Source organism: Tursiops truncatus (assembly GCF_011762595.2).
Source record: "Tursiops truncatus isolate mTurTru1 chromosome Y unlocalized genomic scaffold, mTurTru1.mat.Y SUPER_Y_unloc_1, whole genome shotgun sequence".
NCBI lineage: Eukaryota > Metazoa > Chordata > Mammalia > Artiodactyla > Delphinidae > Tursiops > Tursiops truncatus.
Window position 1 is genome coordinate 564,798 of NW_022983136.1, and position 20,479 is coordinate 585,276.

The window sequence follows — 20,479 nt, forward strand, 5'->3', positions numbered from 1 at the left end:
GTGACAACCTTACTTCTTATTTTCTGATTTGGATTCCTTTTATTTCCTTTTCTTCTCTGATTGCTGTGGTTAAAACTTCCAAAACTATGTTAAATAAGAGTGGTGAGATTGGGCAACCTTGTCTTGCTCCTGATCTTAGTGGAAATTCTTTGAGTTTTTCGCCATTGAGGATGATGTTGGCTGTGGGTTTGTCATATATGGCCTTTATTATGTTGAGGAAAGTTCTCTCTATGCCTACTTTCTGCAGGGTTTTTATCATAAATGGGTGTTGAATTTTGTTGAAAGTTTTCTCTGCATCTATTGAGATGACCATATGGTTTTTCTCCTTCAGTTTGTTAATATGGTGTATCACGTTGATTGATTTGCATATATTGAAGAATCCTTGCATTCCTGGAATAAACCCCACTTGATCATGGTCTATGATCCTTTTAATGTGCTGTTGCATTCTGTTTGCTATTATTTTGTTGAGGATTTTTGCATCTATGTTCATCGGTGATATTGGCCTGTAGTTTTCTTTCTTTGTGACATCCTTGTCTGGTTTTGGTATCAGGGTGATGGTGGCCTCGTAGAATGAGTTGGGGAGTGTTCCTCCCTCTGCTATATTTTGGAAGAGTCTGAGAAGGATAGGTGATAGCTCTTCTCTAAATGTTTGATAGAAGTCGCCTGTGAAGCCATCCGGTCCTGGGCTTTTGCTTGTTGGAAGATTTTTAATCACAGTTTCAATTTCAGTGCATGTGATTGGTCTGTTCATATTTTCTATTTCTTCCTGATTCAGTCTTGGCAGGTTGTGCCTTTCTAAGAATTTGTCCATTTCTTCCTGGTTGTCCATTTTATTGGCATAGAGTTGCTTGTTGTAATCTCTCATGATCTTTTCTATTTCTGCAGTGTCAGTTGTTACTTCCCCTTTTTCATTTCTAATTCTATTGATTTGAGTCTTCTCCCTTTTTTTCTTGATGAGTCTGGCTAATGGCTTATCAATTTTGTTTATCTTCTCAAAGAACCAGCTTTTAGTTTTATTGATCTTTGCTATCGTTTCCTTCATTTCTTTTTCATTTATTTCTGATCAGATCTTTATTACTTCTTTCCTTCTGCTAACTTTGGGGGTTTTTTTGTTCTTCTTTCTCTAATTGCTTTAGGTGCATGGTTAGGTTGTTATTCGAGACGTTTCCTGTTTCTTAAGGTAGGATTGTATTGCTGCAAACTTCCTTCTTAGACCTGCCCTTGCTGCATCCCATAGGTTTTGGGTCATCGTGCCTCCATTGTCGTTTGTTTCTAGGTATTTTTTATTTCCTCTTTGATTTCTTCAGTGGTGACTTCGTTATTAAGTAGTGTATTGTTTAGCCTCCATGTGTTTGTATTTTTAAAGATCTTTTCCTGTAATTGATATCTAGCCTCATAGCGTTGTGGTTGGAAAAGATGCTTGAGACAATTTCAATTTTCTTGCTATTCGATTTTTAACTGGCAGAATGGCAGTGTCACCAGGGCTAGTGTAAGGCACAGTAAGCCCTTTCTTAATGTAAGCTGATATCAAAAGTTCTGTTTCTTCTGTGGCTTCCCGCCTCGACAGGTATTGACTGATATTGGACAGGGGTTTATTTTGGTCTGCGTTAATTTTAATGGCTGCTGCAGATGTATTTTCCCTATGTCAGTAGGATCAAGTGACCCCAATTCTTCAGGTACTAAGCCTGGCAGTTTCTTGTTCAGCATCACTCTCAGTCACAAAATTATATGATGAAGAAATCTTTGTAATCTTTTAGGGCTAAAACCATTTCTCCCTTAACAGTAAAAGAAATATGAGCATCATAAGTTTCTAATAAATCTATACCTTTCAGGTTAATAGGGGTATATTCTACTAGGAAAAAGGAGCTCCTTTGTTTAAGTTCTCCTAATTATAATTCTAAAGGTAATGATTTAAGCGTCCTAATATTTGCATTAGAAACCCCTACCATCTGTCCTGAGGTGTTAGAGAGAGAGAGCCTTTAATTTTGATAGGGTTCAAAATGTAAAAGGTAGCTCCTGTATCTATTACTGCTTTAATTGTTTTCTCCTCATATAATCATTTCTATTTCTTCCAGGGTGTTAGAGAGGAGAAGGGGAAAGACTCCCCATGTTCCCTCAGATCAGCTTTACTCTTGATTAACTTGAAATTACAGTCTATATCTGGTTTCCCTTCTAGGTCTCTCTTCTCTTGTCTTGCAGTTTCCCCAGTAATGACCCAGTGTTTTTCAGTAAAAGCAAATTTCAGAATTTACCAGTCATGGATTGAATAGGGTTGGGTTAACTTTAGACTGACATTGATTATTTAATTGTTGCAACTGAATGTTCATAATTTTTATAGAGGCATCTTTTTCTTTTTAGTACTTTTGAAAAGTTGGTCAGCCAGCATGACAAGGGCATTTGTATGTGATACAGACAAATCATGTCTAAATGATTAACATGCCTAAATCGTGTCGTTTAGAGCAGCCGATTCCTCATCCAGACCTTCTAAAAAGATGGAGTTAAGCAAAGAATCATCTTGGTGGTTAAACAATGATTTGGGTGTCATGCCATAATATTGTTTAAAAGTTTCCTTGAACCTCTCATAGTGATCCAGGATTGATTCATCTCGTGTTTGTTTACGTTGCTGAATCTTTGACCAGTCGGCAGTTTTTGGAAAAAGCTCTGTGATAATTCTGAGTAATTTATGAGCTAACTCCTTGCATTCACCTTGAGCCTGTGGGTTGTATAAATCAAAATTTGTTAAGGGGTCTCTCCATCCTGCTTTCTCTACTTATTCCTTTGTTTGACTTTTAGAAACTAATAGCTGTATTACTTTATATAAATCGGAAAACCTGAGCTCATAGGTTTGGACGATTAGCTCAAAATCCTTAGCAAATCCCAGTGGATCTTGAGTACATTCGAGAAAGTCCTTAGCTAAACTAAGTTCTGCTCGGGTCCAGGATGTGTACGTAAGCGCAGAGTACAGTTCACCTCTTCCTGTAATAGGTTTCTCCTTCAAGGGAGCTATGAGTACTTCTGATTTTATGTCTTCCTTTCCCGGGGAAGGGGAAGCAGCAGGAGAATGGGGTTGGTGGAAGAGAGAGAGAGCGCGTCTGGGTTAGGCAGTTCGGATAAAGGAGGATATAAAGAAGGAACGGAGTGAGAGACAAGGTTAACGCTAGTGGCTTTTAAAAATTCTAGTAGCATTTTGAGCAACCTTTTGTTGATTTTTTGCGAAGAAGTTACTTTATCATTTCCCCTTTTAGACGCTTCTAAATACCAATTGAAATAAGCATTCCATTTCTGTTTGATCTTTTTCTACCTGCATATGCAAAAAAAAAATCCCCCAGCTTTCAAATGTCAAAACAGACCCAATTTGGCCATTTAAGGTTGAGATCTCTTAGTGTAATTGCCCTAATTCGGTTGGTCCTTGCAAGCATGAGCTCCATACGTATTGCATGTGAATCTGGCTAGAGTGTTAGCGAGGAGGCTGGCTTTCTGACACTCCATGTTTCTCTGTTTGAGAGTATCTGTTTCCCATTTTAAAGTTGAATTTGTTGGGGATAAAATTTTCTAGTGAAATTGTGGGGTGGGCCAGTGAGCTGCTTGTGAGTCTAACTCCTCCGGGATTTTGCCCTAAAGTCGTTTTAGCTCCTTTTACGTGTCTTGGGTTTTCCCTCTGGTAGTGTAAAACCACCACAATGCTCAGAACTTATCCGTGCTCCCAGCAGAGCAAGCTTTCGTTAAAATGAGTGGGTTTCCGCATAGGGATGGTTGCACAGTACAAGGACTTGCCTCCACCACTGCTGCAAGTTAATTATAGAAAACCGGACATCTCAAGTGAATGAATGCAGCACTTTTCTACATAGGGGAAGATACAAGAGTCTGGGCTCACTGAAAGCATTCCTTTGATATGCACCTTAGCTATCTAGGGTCAGAATCATGTTCTTTCCCATCCTGAGTCCCCTCTGGGTGCACCATCGGGGGCGGCTGTAGTGGCTGAGGGCTTGATGGTGGGCTTCCTGTTTTTATCTTGAGTTCCCTCAGGGCTCAGCATTGGGGGCAGCTGTAGTGGCTGATGGCTGTTGTTCACTGATATGGCAGCTGGCATCCTTAGTCCACAGCTTCATAAGTATTTTTAAAAAGTTAGGTATTTCCTTTGAAGTCCTATTTGTTTATTATTTAGTTGCATTTTGGTTTGTTTCTTTTGTTGTTTATTTGGGATCCAGTTAACAATCAAGTGTTCCATTTACTTAACATAATATAATTTCTTTTCTGATTTGAGAATACATTATAGATATCATACCCTTTTCCAGTCAAATTCTTCAGTGTATTTTCCTAAAAACAATGATTCTGCCTCATTACCATAGTAAACAAAATCAGAAAATTAACTAATTAGTACTATTTTCAAATCTATAGACATATTTAAATTTAACCAATTGAAACACAAATATGGTTTAAAGAAAAAGAAAAAAAATTTTGTCAAGGTTCCAATAAAGGTTTATGCTTTGCTTTTACCTCTCAAGTCCCTTTATCTTCATTATTCTGGAACATTTTTGTCTTTTATGACCTTAACATGTTTGACAAATTCAGGCCCATTATTTTGTGGGATGTCCCTCCATGTGGCTTTGTCTGATTTTTCCTCATTAGATTCAGGTTTGTGTTTTTGGCAGAAACATCTAGAAGTGACGTCGCGTCATATGTGTACTATCAGGAGACACATGTTGTGAATTTGCTATACTGCTAAAGAATTCAGCTTTATTTATGTTGTTAAAATGACGTCTGTCAACGTTTCTCCACAATAAAATTAATATTTTTCCCTTGTAGTTAATAAGTGTCTTGGGGGGAAATCGTCCCCCTTAATTTTTAAAAGTAAATTTTTTGTTATAAGTTTGGAATCACAGCTTTGTTTTCCTGTCCTCTGTATCATAATCCAACACTGTCATTTATTTTGATGCTAGTTTTATGCTTTTAAAAGAAAACATGAAGTTGTGAGTTTCAGTCTTCGCTAAAAATCCTGAAGCAGTCCTAGGAAACCATGTCCCTAGAGAGCAAACAGTTTATAGATCTAAAAATCAAAATATTGGTCAATTTTAGTCCTATTTGATTTATGTGAATGGATCCATAGTACAAGTGTCTGATTTTAAGTTTTTTTTACATTACTTTATTGTAAACTCCTAGATTTAATCATGCCATTCTCTTTTCACAGCCAGTTCTTTAGCCTAGGTCTGAGGTCCTCAACCTGATAATCATATGCCAAACAAAGTATATGGATTTTTTTCTTGGGGAGAGGATCCATAGGCTTCAGTATATTTTTAACAGATCATTATGGGAACTTTTTGCATAAATTGCCTTTATTTTCCACCCACATTAGTTTATTTTTCATTTCAGCCTCAGATTGATTCCCTTAAACATCTTTCCCTTAGGTCATCACTTTGCTTAGGATGCTGTATCTTTTTTCTGACTAATCAGTGCAAACCTAGGTACTTTATCTTAACTTGCAGACCTGCTATTAGCTAAATAGATCTAATAGGCTTTTTATGGCTTCCCCCAACCCCCTAGTCTTTTTGGTGCCACTTTAAAATTTTCTCCTGAATTTTTACATTTGCTTTGTGCCCACTCTATGCCATTTCAGACTGCATTCTTTTCCTTTTATGTCGCACATTACTCAGATTTTCTTCTTGTTGATTTTCCCTTAGTAATTCATCCTGAATTCCGTATTTACATATTACAGTCAATACTGCACTGTTGCATATTGTTTTCATGTTTCTTTGGAATTCTTCAGGTATTTAATGCGTGTAACTGATCTGCTCAATGGGTGATACATTTATTGATAGCAGGGACAATATATAGTTTTCTTTAATTTTTATAGATACCAGTACCTACTAGCCATATCTATTCTTTCCTCAAGTATTTATTGAACACCTGTTATGTACCACCGATTGCACATGCAACAGCACAGAAAAGAAACAGCCCTGCTTTCAAGAGCATGCATGCAAGAGACCAAATAAATCAGTAAAGTATAATACTGATTGTTTTGAGCTTTTAAAGCTTTATTAAGTTTTTTATTGTGGCAAATATATAACATAAAATTTACCTATTTAACCCTTTCAGGTGTATAATTTAGTGGCATTAAGTACGTTCGTAATGTTGTACAGTCATTGCCATTACATTTCCAGAACTTTTCCGTTATCTCAAACTGAAACTCTGTACCCATTGAATAGTAACTCCCAGTTCTTCCCAAACCAGGTCTTAGTAAACACTGTTCCACTTTCTGTTTCTCTGAGATTGCCTAGTTTGGCTACCTGCTATAAATGCGGTCATACAATATTTATCATTTTGTGTCTGAATTATTTCACTTAGCATATGTCTTCAGCGTTCATCCATGTTGGTTGCATCAGAATTTCCTTTCTTTTTAAGGCTGAACAATATTCCTCTGTACATATGTAACACATTTTGTTTATACATTCATCTGTCGATGTACACTTGAGTTGCATCCATCTTTTGGCTATGATGAATAATGTTGCTAGAAAATTGTTATACAAATATCTGTTTCAGTCCCTGCTTTCATTTCTTTTGGGTATATACCTAGAGATAAAAATGGGTCATCATATGGTAATTCAACAGTAAATTTTTTAAGAATCCATCATATTTTCTTCTACAGTGGCTGCACAATTTTGCATTCCTGTGAGCAGTGCACTTGAAGTTCCATTTTCTCCCAGTCTTTGCCAAAACCTGTTGTTTTCTGTTTCTTTCACAATAATTATCCTAATGGATGTAAAGTAGTATTCGTTGTGGATTTGCTTTTTTATTTCCCTAGGGATTCATAGTGTGATCATATTTTCATGTAGCTTAATGGCTATTTGTATATCTTCTTTAAGTTCTTTGCCAGTTTTAAAATGAGATTTGTTTGTTTTTGACTTGCAGGAGTTCTTCAGATACTTTGGATATTAATTCTTTACTGGATACATGGTTTGGGTATATTTTCTCCCATTCAGTGGGTTGTCTTTGAGGTCTGTTGATTGTGCCCTTTTTACTTTTGTGGCCTGTGCTTTTGGTGTCATATCTGGAACATCATTGCCACGTTGTGGCAAGTTTTCCTCCTCTCTACTAAGACGGAAATTAATACCTATAAACTCTTACCTTACAAAGGAAGAAATATCTCAAATCAACAAACCAAAACCTTACAACTTAAAAAACTAGAAAAGAGGAGCAAATAAATGAGAACTAGCAGAAGGAAGGAAATAATGATTAAACCAGACATAAATAAAATAGAAATCAACCCTGCTGACAGCCCTCCTGACCTAGGACTTGAGTTCCATAATTGTGAAAACATACTTTTCTGTTGTTTAATCTCCCTAGTCTGTGGTGTTTTTTTAATAGATCTTTATTGGAGTATAATTGCTTTACATTGTTGTGTTAGCTTCTGCTGTATAACAAAGTGAATCAGCTATATGTGTGCATACATCCGCATATCCCCTCCCTCTTGCGTCTCCCTCCCACCCTTTCTACTCCACCCTTCTAGGTGGTCACAAAGCACGGAGCTGATCTCCCTGTGCTATGCGACTGCTTCCCACTAGCTATCTGTTTTGCATTTGGTAGTGTATATATAAGTCCATGCCTCTCTCTCACTTTGTCCCAGCTCACCCTTCCCCCTCCCCATGTCCTCAAGTCCATCCTCTACGTCTGCGTCTTTATTCCTGTCCTGCCCCTAGGTTCTTCAGAGCCTTTTTTTTTTAGATTCCATATATATGTGTTAGCATACGAGTATTTGTTTCTCTCTTTCTGACTTACTTTACTTTGTATGACAGACTCTAGGTCCATCCACCTCACTACAAGTAACTCAGTTTCGTTTCTTTTTATGGCTGAGGAATATTCCACTGTATATATGTGCCACACCTGCTTTATCCATTCGTCTGTCAATGGACACTTTGGTTGTTTCCGTGTCCTGGCTATTGTAAACAGAGCTGCAGTGAACATTGTGGTACATGCCTCTTTTTGAATTAGGGTTTTCTCACGGTATATGCCCAGTGGTGGGATTGTTGGGTCGTATGGTTGTTCTATTTTTAGTTTTTTAAGGAACCTGCGTATTGTTCTCCATGGTGGTTGTATCAATTTACATTCCCGCCAACAGAGAACCTCAGATCCCAGGGAATATTCATCAGAGTGAGGTCTCATGGAGTTCCTCATCTCAGCACCAAGACAGCTTTACCCGATAGCCTACAAACTCCAGTGTTGGAAGCCTCAGGCCAACCAACCAGTAAGACAGGAACACAATCCCACTCATTAAAAAAAAAGAGAGAAGGCAAAAAAATACGGCACAGATGAAGGAGCAGGGTAAAAACCTACAAGACCAAATAAATGAAGAGGACAGAGGCAATCTACCCCAAAATGTAAGAGCAGACACTGTGCTGCTTTTTAAGAGCAGCTGTGGCAAACTAACACCTGAAGAAAAAATGATTTGACCACCGTCATTGTCAAAACACTCAAGGACTTAAGTAGAAATAAAATCCCTCAACATATTAAAGTCCATGTATTGAAAATCCATAGCAAACCTCATATTAATGTTTGCTTCACATACTATAGAGCTCTGACGTTTGGTTCAAATGTATTTATAATTGTTAAATTTTTCTGAGGAATTGACATTTTTATCAATAGACTTTTCATCAATATGTCAATATTAAATTGACATATATATCAATCTTTGCATTCTGTAATGGTTTTTGGCTTGTATAGTCTCCCTTCTCTCTTCTTCTGGTTACTATTTCCACAGAATATTTTTTCTTTTACTTTCAAGCTATCTGTGTCTTTAGATCAAAAATGGGTCTCCTGAACAATATGTTGTTGGTTTCTGTGTTATCTGTTCTGTCAGTGCATGTCTTTGGGGAGTTTAGTCTCATTACATTTAAAGTAATTTCTTACAAGGATGCTTTCTGTTGCTGTGTTGTTACTTGTTTTCTCTGTATCTTACAGGTTTTTTTGCCCATCATTTCCTCCATTTCCTCTTTCTTTTACATTTAGTTGATTTTTTGGTTGTTTGACATGTTTCGTATCCCTTCTCATTTCCCTGTATGTATATGTGATAGGTTTTTTTGTGTGTGTGTTTATCATGGGGATTACATGTAGGATCCTAAAGTTGCAACAACCTAATTTGAATTGACACCAACTTCACTTCAGTCGTGTACCAGAGCCACTGATAATAATCCTCAGAGTGAGAAATCAACAAGATGGCAGACGAGGAAACTCTAGGCTCTCTTCCCCCATGGAAACATCAAATATATAATATACAGGTCAAAATAGTTTATAAGAACTTTAGAAATGAGTTAAGAAACAAGTACATGTCTAATCAAGAAAAGCTGCATTCAAAACAGAAGGAAATTTCATGCCATTTTGCTCACCTTTATCCCAGACCCTTTCCAATGTAGCACAGCGTGTTTGGGAAGAAAATGCCAATTCTCATTTCTTCTCTTAGGCAAAGGTAATGAGTGGAACCTGCTTACAGTGTTCTGCCTTACCTGGGGACTACCGTAAGGGCTGGTTCTTGTCTTGCCAGACTCACACCACTAATGGTATAGTTTGGATATCAGCTTTGAGGCCACATATATCAGGGCTGGTGCCACAGTATGTTAGAGCCGCAGGGGGTCTGCAGTCCTGCTGTCAGCCAGGAATAAGAGGTTATAGGCAGATGAATATAACAGAAAATACGGTCCAGAAAAGAACCAGGGTGAGAATTTAGTTATATTAAGACGTTTAAAGGCAGCTGTATATACTGGTAACAGGAATCAAAGCAAGCCCAGTCCTAGGAAAGAAATGTCCTCAGACAACTTTTCTAATTGCCTGTGTCCTCCACGCTTCTCCTTATCATCTTACTGTGGTTTCCTTAAATGTGTCCAGGAATTTCTCTCTTGCTGCTTTCTGTGTTACATCATTATCTTTGTTCAGTTTGATACTAATGTGTCTTGTTGTGGGTCACCCTGAGTTTATCCTACTTGTAGTTGTTAAGCTTCTTGTATTTGTATGTCTATTTCGTCAAATGTGGAAAGTCTTCCTATATCTTCAAAAAAATCTTTCTACTACTTTCTCTTTTCTCCTTATAAGGATCCCATAATGGTCCACTGACACAGTGTCCTATAGATCCTATGGGCCGTGTTCACTTTCCTTCAGTCCTTTTTCTTTGTTTGCTGGATTCCTTCTTTTCAGTTGTCCTGTCTTCCAGTTTGCCTCTTGTTTTTATATCTAGTTAAATATGTCATTTTACCTCTTTAGTGAATTTTTTCTTTCACTTGTTTTATTTTTTTCGCCTCCAGCTTTGCTTTTTTAAAAAGTAATTTATATCTTTTATTCATTATCATCATTATTATTTTATTCATATATTGTTTCCTGATTTCCTTATTTTTTGTCCATGTTTTTTTCCTTTTGCTCTTTGGACATACCTAATACAATTATTTGAAATTGTAGGTTTGTTGTCTATGCTTGCTTTGAGATGATTTCTGTTGCTTTATTTGGTTCCTTTGAATGGGCCATCTTTCCACGTTTCTTTCTATGCCTTGTGATTTTTTTTGGTTGTTGTTGAAAATTGCACATTTGAAAAAACAGGCACTTTTCCCAGATTTTGCAGACTGTGAGCCTCGACATCACCTTGAAGTGAAAGCTTATGACCTCCCCAGTTTTTTCCGTCAGTGTGTGTTGAGTCTTTCCTTCAGCGTGTGTTGCCTGACCCTGCTTTCTGCTTTCTCAATTCCCCTATATAAATAGCTCAATTTTTGAAGGCTCAATTTTCCAGATTGTGTGTACCCAGCTTATTGTAGGGCTTTTTGTGGTCTATTGTATGTTTATACCAGTAGGTCAGTCCAGCAGCAGCTTTCAGGAGTCCCGCCTGCTGCTTCTGATCCTTTTCTATGACTAAGATGGGCCATGCTGCTTCTCCTGCACCTGAGATTCAAGTGAGGCAAAACTAGTCCAAACCTTTAGCTCCCTAACATGTAAAAATGTTACAAGTAAGGTCTACCCTACTTTTTCTAGTTTAAGGGAGGGAATTGGGAACTAGGCTGCTGTCTCCTCTAAGTTAAAAGACCATGGTCAAGGGTTAGTAAAAAATGAAATGCTGTAAACTTTCCTACCACTTGAATATTTTTTCACTTTGAATATTTTATCATTTTTCTTCATTCATTTGCTCACTAAAGACTGCGATTGTTTGCAGAGCTCCTGTGGGTCTATTCAGCAGTGTATGGTTTTGTTTTGTTTTGAGGTATAGTTGAGTGCTTTTTGATGTTTCCATGAAGAAACCAGGACTTAGAGCTTCCTAGTTCACCATTTTCGCAAATCACCCTGTTTTAAGAAAGCATTTTAACAGAGAGGCTAACGAACAAATAATATCATGAGGGTTTAGATTTTTAGGAATGGTGGTCATTTTGAGGCATCTCTGAGAAGGTGAATTTTGAGTAGAGACCTTAAGGAAGGAAGTGCAGGAGCTGGGGAAGAGCATGAGGCACTGAGGCACTGAGGTGGAAGGCCTAATATGGTCAGAGAATAGCAAGGAGCATGGGCTGGGGCGATGAGCAGAAGCAGTTGTCACAGCTGAGAGCAGAGTTAGTGAAGGGGCCAAATTATGTAGGGTCCACTCAGGACTCTTGTTTTTTTTCTGAAAGGGGTAGGAAATTGAGGAGTAGTTTTGAGGCCAGGGGTGACGTGATTGTACTTCAGTTTTACGGGGATCTCCATAATTGCACTAAGAATTGACTCAAGGGGAGGGTAGGCATGGAATCAGGCAGGGCAATGAGAAGTGTGTAGCACTAATGTGCTGAGTAGGAGATGATGGTGACTTGGATGAAGGGTTGGTGACAAGGGGTCAAAAAACGCCTGATTTTTTCTCTCTTCACTTTATTGAGATATAATTGACATAAACACTGCGTAGGTTTAAAGTATACATCATAACGGTTGGACTTACACACATGTTAGAATGATACCAGAGTAAGTTTAGTGACCATCCATCATCTCACATAGACACAAAATTACAGAAATAGAAAAAAATATTTTTCCTGTAATGAAAACTCTTAGAATTTACGCTCTTGACCACTTTCATATATAACATACAGCAGTGTTCATTCTATTTATCATGCTGTACATACATGCTTAGTAGTTGTTTATCTTGTAAGTGGAAGTTTGTACCTTTTGACTGCCTTCATTGAATTCCCCCTCCCCCAATCCCCACCTCTGGTAACCACAGATCTTGTCTGTTTTCAGTGAGCTTGTTGGTTTTTGAAATATAACTGACCTACAACACTTTGTTAGTCCCTGTTATGCAACATACTTCTGTACATGTCAGAGTGATCTCCACAGTAAGTCGAGTTAACATCTGTCACGACACAAAGATAGTGTGCAGGTATTGGCTCCGTTCCCCACCCTGTATATTCATACCTGTGATTCATTTGTTTTGTGATTGTAAGTTTGTACCTCTTAATCTCCCTCACCTATTTCTTTCCTCCCATCACCTGTCTCCCGTCTGACAATCCCGTTTGTTCTCTGGATTTATGACTCTGCTGCTGTTTTGTTAGGTTTGTTCAGTTATGTTGTGTTTTTAGATTCCACATATAGGTGAATCCGTACAGCATTTGTCTTCCTCTGTGTGACTTATTTCACTAAGCCTAATATGCTCTAGGTTCATGCATGTGCAAAATACTTGTAATTCTGAAAATTGTGCCAACGCAGTTTCTCTTGGTCTAGATAATGGAGTGTGAGAGAAAGACAGGAGTCCAGGATGACACTAAGATTTTTTTGCGTGAACAAATGAAAAACTTTTGGTAGAGTACAGAAATTCACGTTTAGACTCATTAAATGTGAAATGCCAGTTAGAGCTCCAGTGGAAATGGCAAGGTTGTTTGGTGACTCCACTAATTTAATGCTTGTGTTCTAGAAAGAGTCGTGGTAAACAATAAATTACTATCTAGGTTGATAAGGAAACCAACACAGAAGATCTCTTCCCGGAAGAGGTGGCGAGTCTGCCGAAGGGGAGGCCCGGCCGCAGGGCCCACGGCTCGCCCTTCACGCGGAGCAGCCCCGTTGTCCGTTCCCAGACTTTTTCGCCCGGAGCGCGAAGCCAGTACATTTGCAGAGTAAGTCGGGAGTCCTTTGCCACCTGCCTGGAAGGATTCTTCATCGGTCGCAGGTGGGGCTGGGCAGCAGAGGGTTGGAGCTCCCGGCAGATCCTCATCTGCACGCAGGGTTGAGAACTCTGAGACAGGTGGAGGGGGAGACCCCACCTGCTGTGGTCCGTGGAGACAGGACAGCAGGTTGGAGGTTGGCCGGCCGTGGCCGTGTGACAGTGACGGCACGGACTAGCAGAGACGAGGCGCTGTTGAGGATAAGTGCTCACGACGCAGCACACTGGGGCGCCGTTTGGCTCGAGCAGAGCTTTGACCCTCCCGCTCCTCTGACGGGGCTCGTTGGAGAAAGCATCTTCCCTTGAAAGGGCTACCAAGGGGCCGCTGCATTAGGGCAAAGCCAGAGGTTGATCATATGAGAGAGGCAGACCCTCAGGCCTCCGTGGGAGACACTGAGGGGTCTCCAGGCCCACCCTCAGGCTCAGAAATTGGCTAGGACTCACGGAACTCAGAAAAGCCGTCGTATCCACGATGATGGTGCGCCGCAGGGAAGGGGTGCAGACCGACGCGCAGAGGGAAGAGGCGTCGGGCAGCGCTCCGGAGAGACGTGGCGGAGCTTCCAACCCTTCTCCCGCAGCGGAGTTGTGCGGCAGCTCTCACCTCTCGGAGCAGTGGCAGCGTGCCCGGAGCACAGCCGACCAGGGACGCTCACCCGAGGCTTGGTGCCCAGGGGTTTTGTAGGGGTGGTCACGGGGCACAGCTCGTGGCCGGCGTGGCTGACCTTCATCTGCAGCCCCTCCAGGGTCAAGCTGGTGGCCCAGGGCCCCCCTCACATTGTCAGCAGAGACTGTGCGGCCGGGCCAAGGTCCCCAGGTAAACAGAGACACTTAGAACGTTCTAGGGACTTACAGGTCACTGCCCAGGAGCTGAGCAGGGAGCCCACCTTTCTTGGGCAGGGAATCCTTTACTCACAGGAGGGAGCAACAGGGGCTGGGGCCCGGGTGGCCACGTTTGCGAGGCCTGCAGCTCCTCTCCCCACGCAGTGAGGTGTCCCGGTCGCGCTGCCCCGGGCAGCCCAGGGTCAGGCGGGGCACTCCCGCCCCATCAGGCTGCGGCCCTGTGGGGCCTGATGCTTCATCACGCGGCTGGAGGTGCCTGATCGAAGGCCATCCTTCCTTATCCTAGACTCCTGCTGAACCCCTGTGGAGCAGCCTCCCGCCTGCTTGCTGAGGAGGACGGGGCGGTGAAGGAGGAAGCCCTTCACCTCCCCAGAGACAGGCCTCCAGCCCCTGCACTGTGCTTTGCGCCCTGCACAAAGGCACACGCACTGACCGGCGATGCTTCTAGAGGCCTCTGTTTTTATATATGTTTGTGATGACTGGGAGGCACGTAAGTGCAGTGCTGCAACATTTCCTGCTATCTGGGGTTCACTGGCATGGAAAGTAAGGCCGTGAAGGCCAGGACTTTGCTTTCACACAGATACATGTTGATCCTGAAATGAAAACCTGCCGCCAAATGAAATACGTAACATCTCGGCTCCCGTGAAGTCGGCATTATTTATTTTTCTTTTTAAAGACAGGCCTTTTCCCTTGACGGGCAGGGTGGGTGTTAGTGGTGTGGGCTTGTCCTCCTGCCAGGAACGAGGCTCTTATCTGGAACGCCACTCTTCCCAGCTCTTGCCAAAGCTAGAAACACAGCAAATGAGAATGACTGATAAAAAGTGAAAAGCGCTGAGGGGAGTGCGGGTTTTCATGAGCATCACACCGTACCAAGTGGCAGTTGGCATTGATAGGACCGAAATTGTGTTGCGCGATTAGCCTGGAAAACCTCAGCTGGTTCGGTTGATGGACCTGAAGCAGGGGTGGGGCCGGGGGTTGGTCTGCTTATTTGGTTTGTCTTTGTTTGGCCTGAAACTCTTGTGTGGGGTTTTCTTGTACGCGAAACCCAAAGTCTTGGTAAAAGCTCTAAACGTCATAACTGTTTGAGTACCTGCACGAGAAACAAAATAATCCAGTTCAGAGTACACAGAGAATGAATGTTGAACTCTTGAGGAAGTGTTTCTGAACCTCCGTCTTTTTGGTGTAGCTTTATCGTAGTGACAGCGACAGTTCAATGCTGGCCCGCAAGTCCCCCCTTGTCCGAAACACTTTGGAAAGACGAACCCTTCGCTATAAGCAGGTATGTGCCACGTAGACTAATCTGCCGTCTGTATGTACGCTGGGAGTTATTTCCACAAACCTGAAGGGGTAATATTTTAGGTAAGATTAATTGAAAGGTAATATGTTTATTTCCTTGTTTACTTAGATATAATTTTTAAAAGTGTATGTAATGTCAATGTTACCAGTATTTGTTAATTTCCTAAGATAATGTCATAATCTAAGATAATACATGATCTTTACATTTTAAAATATAATAAATTAATAAACAGCCATTCTGTATGAGAGATTCTTCTTTCTTTTTTGACAAGGGAGTATATACAGTTTAGAAAATTTGGGTCTTTCACCGTGGCGCATTCTCCTACATAGGACTGTTCTACAGTTTTCCTTTATATACACCGGAGTTTTTCTCCACGTCACGCCAGTTTACACAGTTTTGCTCCTTTTAATTTGTAAGGTAGTGGTTCCCTGACTTTCCCGGGCAAGAATTCTTTGAAAGAAAAAGAAATTCCCAGATCTCCTTGTGGTGGTTGTATTTAGAGTAGCCGCTGACTGAGAGTGATAAGAAAATACATAACTCAGCAACAAAAGTATTTCTCAGCAGCCATGCTGTTGGCATTTTGGCCTAGGTCTGTCTTTGTTGGGGGCTGTCCTGTGCACTGTGGGCCGTTGAGCTGCATCCCTGGCCTTGACCCACTAGTTGCCGGTACCACCCCCTCCCCCAGTTGTGACGACCAAAAATGTCCCCGGAGGGCCCAAGTCACCCGTGGTTGGGAACCAGTGAGCTCTACTATGAATTCAGGAGAGCTTTTAAATGAGTTTGTGTTTATTAAGTCACTTAGATTTGCATTTAACTTCTGTATATGTGCAAAATAGTGTTAGGGGTGTGTAAAACGCATACAGTTATTCAGTCCTCCCAACAACGCTGATAGGCTCGTGGAGTTGTGATTTTGTTGCACTAACTGCCTTCCCCAGCGTTGTTAGCCGTGGCGTGGGAAGTACTGCTCTCAGCTCCGTGTACAAAATTCTATTGTCATCTTAGAGCTTTCTTGAAAACAGGACACTTGCTTACTTCAGGCGTGTGTGGGGAGGAGCGTTTTTTGTTGTTGTTGTTGTTGATGTTCGGCCTCGCTGCGCGGCTTGCAGTTGTAGTTCTCTGACCAGGGATTGAATTTGCAGCCCAGCATTGGAAGCGGGGAGTCCTAACCATCGGACTACCAGGGAATTCCCTGGGGAGGAACGTTTTTGACAGCTTGTGTGTGTTTAACCAGAAAGCCCTCAACGTGGTTTATAACGTGCTTTTTTCCCGTTATACAGTAGGCCATTAAGATTTTGCCATGTCGGTCTATTTTTCATCTTTCTACAGTAGCTGCGTTTTCTGCGGGCCTTATAATGTATTTGATCACTTTTCTCTTGTCAGGTATTTAGGAATTTTTCTGTCATAAAGCTTTTGCACATCATCAGCTGTGCCTTTCAGGTGCAAGTCACATGAAATTTCAGAACCAAAGAAAACACAACATTTTGTGGCTCTTGCTTATATTGTCAAGTAGCACTTGAGAAAGATGACGCCCTCCTGCCCCGTGTGAGAGGGTCTGTTTCTCTGCGCTTTAGCCAAAGCCTAGGTCGTCATTACAGCGGACAGCTTGCTGTCACTGGCTCGTTACCGGAGTGGAGGTTTGAACCCGTGTGGCCCCCATCCGTGTTGTGTTGGCGTCGGGCCACGCTGCGGCTGTCTCTCTCCAGTGGGGTCGGTCACTCGGGGAAGAAGCTGCGGGAAGGGCGCGGGCGGGGTGGGCGCGCTCACGGCCGCGGTCTCGCAGCCCTGCAGGTCCTCCCTGGCGGCGCTGGCGGCGCGCACGTCCCTGGACCTGGAGCTGGACCTCCAGGCGTCGCGGACGCGGCAGCGGCAGCTGACCGAGGAGCTGTGCGACCTGCGCGAGCTGCGCCAGCGCCTGGAGGACGCCCAGCTCCGCGGCCACGCCGAGCCCCCGGCCTGGCTGCTGCGCGACGAGCGCTTCCGGAGCCTGCTGCGGGAGGCCGAGAGGCAGGTGAGGCCCCGGCCCGCCAACGCGGGGAGGGGGCAGGCGGCCGGGCCTTTCTCGCCTCCCGGTGCCCGGAGCTGGCAGGGGCTTCCATCGCTCTTCCTTAAAACTGGAAGCAAACCCGTCTGGTTCACCCCGCGTTGCTGTTCCAGACGAGACAGACCAAACTTGACTTCCATTCAAGAACAGGCCGCTGAGAAGACGCTGAAGAAGGCCTCCAAAGGGGTGTGCCAGCTGCGCGGGCGGAACCTCAAAGAGCCCATCCAGGTGGGTGCAGACGTTCAGGTGGGGAGAAGCCCAGGCCTCACTCTCGCGCTTGATTTTTACTGTCATACCTTTGTCATTATAAAGAGTAAAGTAAGTATTGAGAGAGACCCACAAGGAAGTCGAGAACAAAGCTGGAATCCCCACTGCTGTTAGCATTGTGCGATTTTTCTCCTGATTTATTTTCTGTGGAGCTGTAATTAAGGCCAGGTGTGATCATTTTTGTTTAATTTTGCATTCAGCTTATTAAGAATTAACATACCACATGTTACTACCTAACCTGTTATTTTTTTCATGACTGATTTCATCTAATAAACATAATTCACTTACCGGCTCTTGTAACATCTTTTATGTTTATGATCATAAATAACAGCAATTTACATATGTACAGTATGTGTTATCTTTGCTTTTTAAAATTTAGAGTGAAGCATACTCTATATTCAGGAAAATGTTCTTTTCTTACCAAGACAGTTTAGTGAGTTCTCATAAACTGAACATGACAGAAATCAAAACATTATCAGCATTTCCAGATTACTCTGCAAATTTCCTTAAACACTGTGTTGAATTCTAATGACATAAATTAGTTTTGCATGGTTTTGTTCTTTTATACAGCCGCAGTTAACACAGTTCTATCCATACTACTTTGTGCCTGACTTTTAGCTTTGTTTTTTTCTATACCTGTAATTTTTATGTCCTTATCATAAAATGACACAAGATATTATAACCACTTCCTTCAGTTTTGATTTAGAATTCATCTATTGATATATTTTTAAAATGTATTCATTTGTTGATAGAACAAGAGTTAACACTATGTAGCAGGCACTCTTCCAGCCACTGGAGATAAATCCCTGCCCTCCTAGGAGTATCATAACTTCTATTAAAATTTTGAGAATTTGTATACGAACATATATTATGGAAATTCAAATTCTGATTGTTCTTTGAACAAGGAAAGCCATCATTGATATGAGAGCTTCCTGCCAGCTTTCAGTGTCTGCATATCACCTTCTAACATAATTTTCTCCATGCCCACCCAGGGAGAAGATAACATTTTTCACGAGACCACGGGCTAACATACCCCTGCTGCCGGTTGATGATGTTTGCTGGAGTATGTATCTGCCTATTTTATTTCTGCGAAGTTCTAAAATTGTCTAGCTAAAATTGTCTTTCAAATATTTGTGCAAAGTTATTAATATACAATTTTTTTTTCAAAAGTCTATAAATACGTATTTTTTGATAGTGACAGGAGCAGGGCTTGGCTTTTCCTTGTTGTTAAATTAACATCTCAAACAGGTTATTTTATAAAAGAGTAGCTGTTGTGTGAAGATTCGACAGTTTCCATGCTGTGTTCTTTGACTTGAAGGGTGGAAGACAGAAACTCAGGCAAATTCACTCTATTGTCATTTATTCATGGTTCTTTTCTTCCTCCTTGAAGGAGAATACTGACTTTAAGATGTATTTTAAGACTGAAACTTGGTTCTTCAGTATTTGCCATGTGGTAGAATGATCTTTGGGGCCAGTTTTGTGTTCTGACATCGGAAATTCAAACACTATGTGCTGAACTCGTCACTCGTCCCGTTTCTCCTGTGTGCATTTATCATGTATAGTGTACACTTTCGCACCCTTTATGTTCTGTTAAGATGCCACCTTAGGGGCTCAGTCCTAAGTCAGTGCGGGGTGCGCTTTGCGGAGCTTGGTCTCCCGCGCGGGCTGGGCACCCATAGGCCCTGGTTTCCGTGCACCTTTCCGTGCCCACCCCGGGTCTGAGGCTGGTCACGGAGCCCCCGGCAGGCACACAGCCCACCCTCACCCGGCCTCAGCAGCCCTGCCTGCCCTTCCAGTCCGCCCCATCTGATCTTGACCGACAAGGAGGGCAGTGGTGGAGCTTCTGCTCTGCTGCTCTGCCCTGCAGGAAAGTGAAAATAGAAGAAGGAAGGTGTGTTTTCACTGAGTCACTGGATCCGCTGATGGATAGAGCAGTCACGACATGGACACGATAACCTTTGAAGGCGCTTTCTTGAGGAAGCCAGCTTCCGTGGGAAGTACAGCTACGAGGCGAGTCACTCACAGGAGAGCATGTGCTTTCGCTCAGAAGGCCCCCCGCCCATGCTGGAGTCTTGCCAACATTTCTTAAGAAATCTTAGAACTAGCTCACGAGGAAAAATATTTTTATTCAATAAAAGGGTACAACTATTCTTTGAATTGCCAAGTGATATAAATATTTTGCCTAATATATACTTATTATATTTAAAAGGCACTCTTCTTCATGACGCTTTGGATGAATAAACAAGATCAGTCACAAAATGTGAAAGAAAGAAAGACAGAAAGAAAATACAACTCTTCCTGTAGCTTTCTTCTCCCTCTTTTCCGTTGAAAATATGGACAATAGAGTTTGTAAGTAGTACTAAGACTGAAAACTTTATGCTATTCACAGTTGTCATCTGTTGCTATGTGTTTCTAATCTTTGTTTTGATATTTTTTCCCTCGTCAATTTCTTAGTGTATATACTGGCAGTGGAAGTAGAGACTCACAAAACATTCCTTAGTAGAATGAGCAGCCAAGCAGACAGCATGGGTAAGCAAGTGAGGACAGTTAGGCCCTCTCTAACTTCCCTGAGCTATTTGAAACTTTAAAATCAAACAAAGAACTGTCTACCACGGGACTCTAGAGGATGCAAATGGCAAGTTATTTATATCTGAGGTACAGTCTCCATTCATGTGGGGAGGCTTGCAGAATGCATTTTCTCTGTGCTTCTTCTTAGCAGCTGTGCCAGCATAGAAATGCCCCAGACAGGTGCTTTTGAATAACACTGAATAACATACCCCTCTCCACCCTCTATCCCCAGCTCAAACAGATTTCCATTTGGAAGTGTTTCCCTGATAGAGAGCTGGGGGATTTTTGTTGTTTTAAATCCCATCTTAGCCAAATGCAGCTTCTATGG

General features: G+C 41.9%; 1 protein-coding gene across 1 annotated transcript in view; it reads left to right on the forward strand.

Annotated features, from left to right (window-relative positions):
• LOC117310625 (protein WWC3-like) overlaps window positions 1-18,563 on the forward strand; it is a 160,262-nt gene extending 141,699 nt beyond the window's left edge. Inside the window, 5 exon segments of the mRNA XM_073799779.1 lie at window positions 12,927-13,091; window positions 15,165-15,257; window positions 17,056-17,283; window positions 17,430-17,456; window positions 17,458-18,563. Coding sequence (XP_073655880.1) covers window positions 12,927-13,091; window positions 15,165-15,257; window positions 17,056-17,283; window positions 17,430-17,456; window positions 17,458-17,697 — 753 coding nt within the window. The 3' untranslated portion in view covers window positions 17,698-18,563.
• The last annotated feature ends 1,916 nt before the right edge of the window (window positions 18,564-20,479 follow it).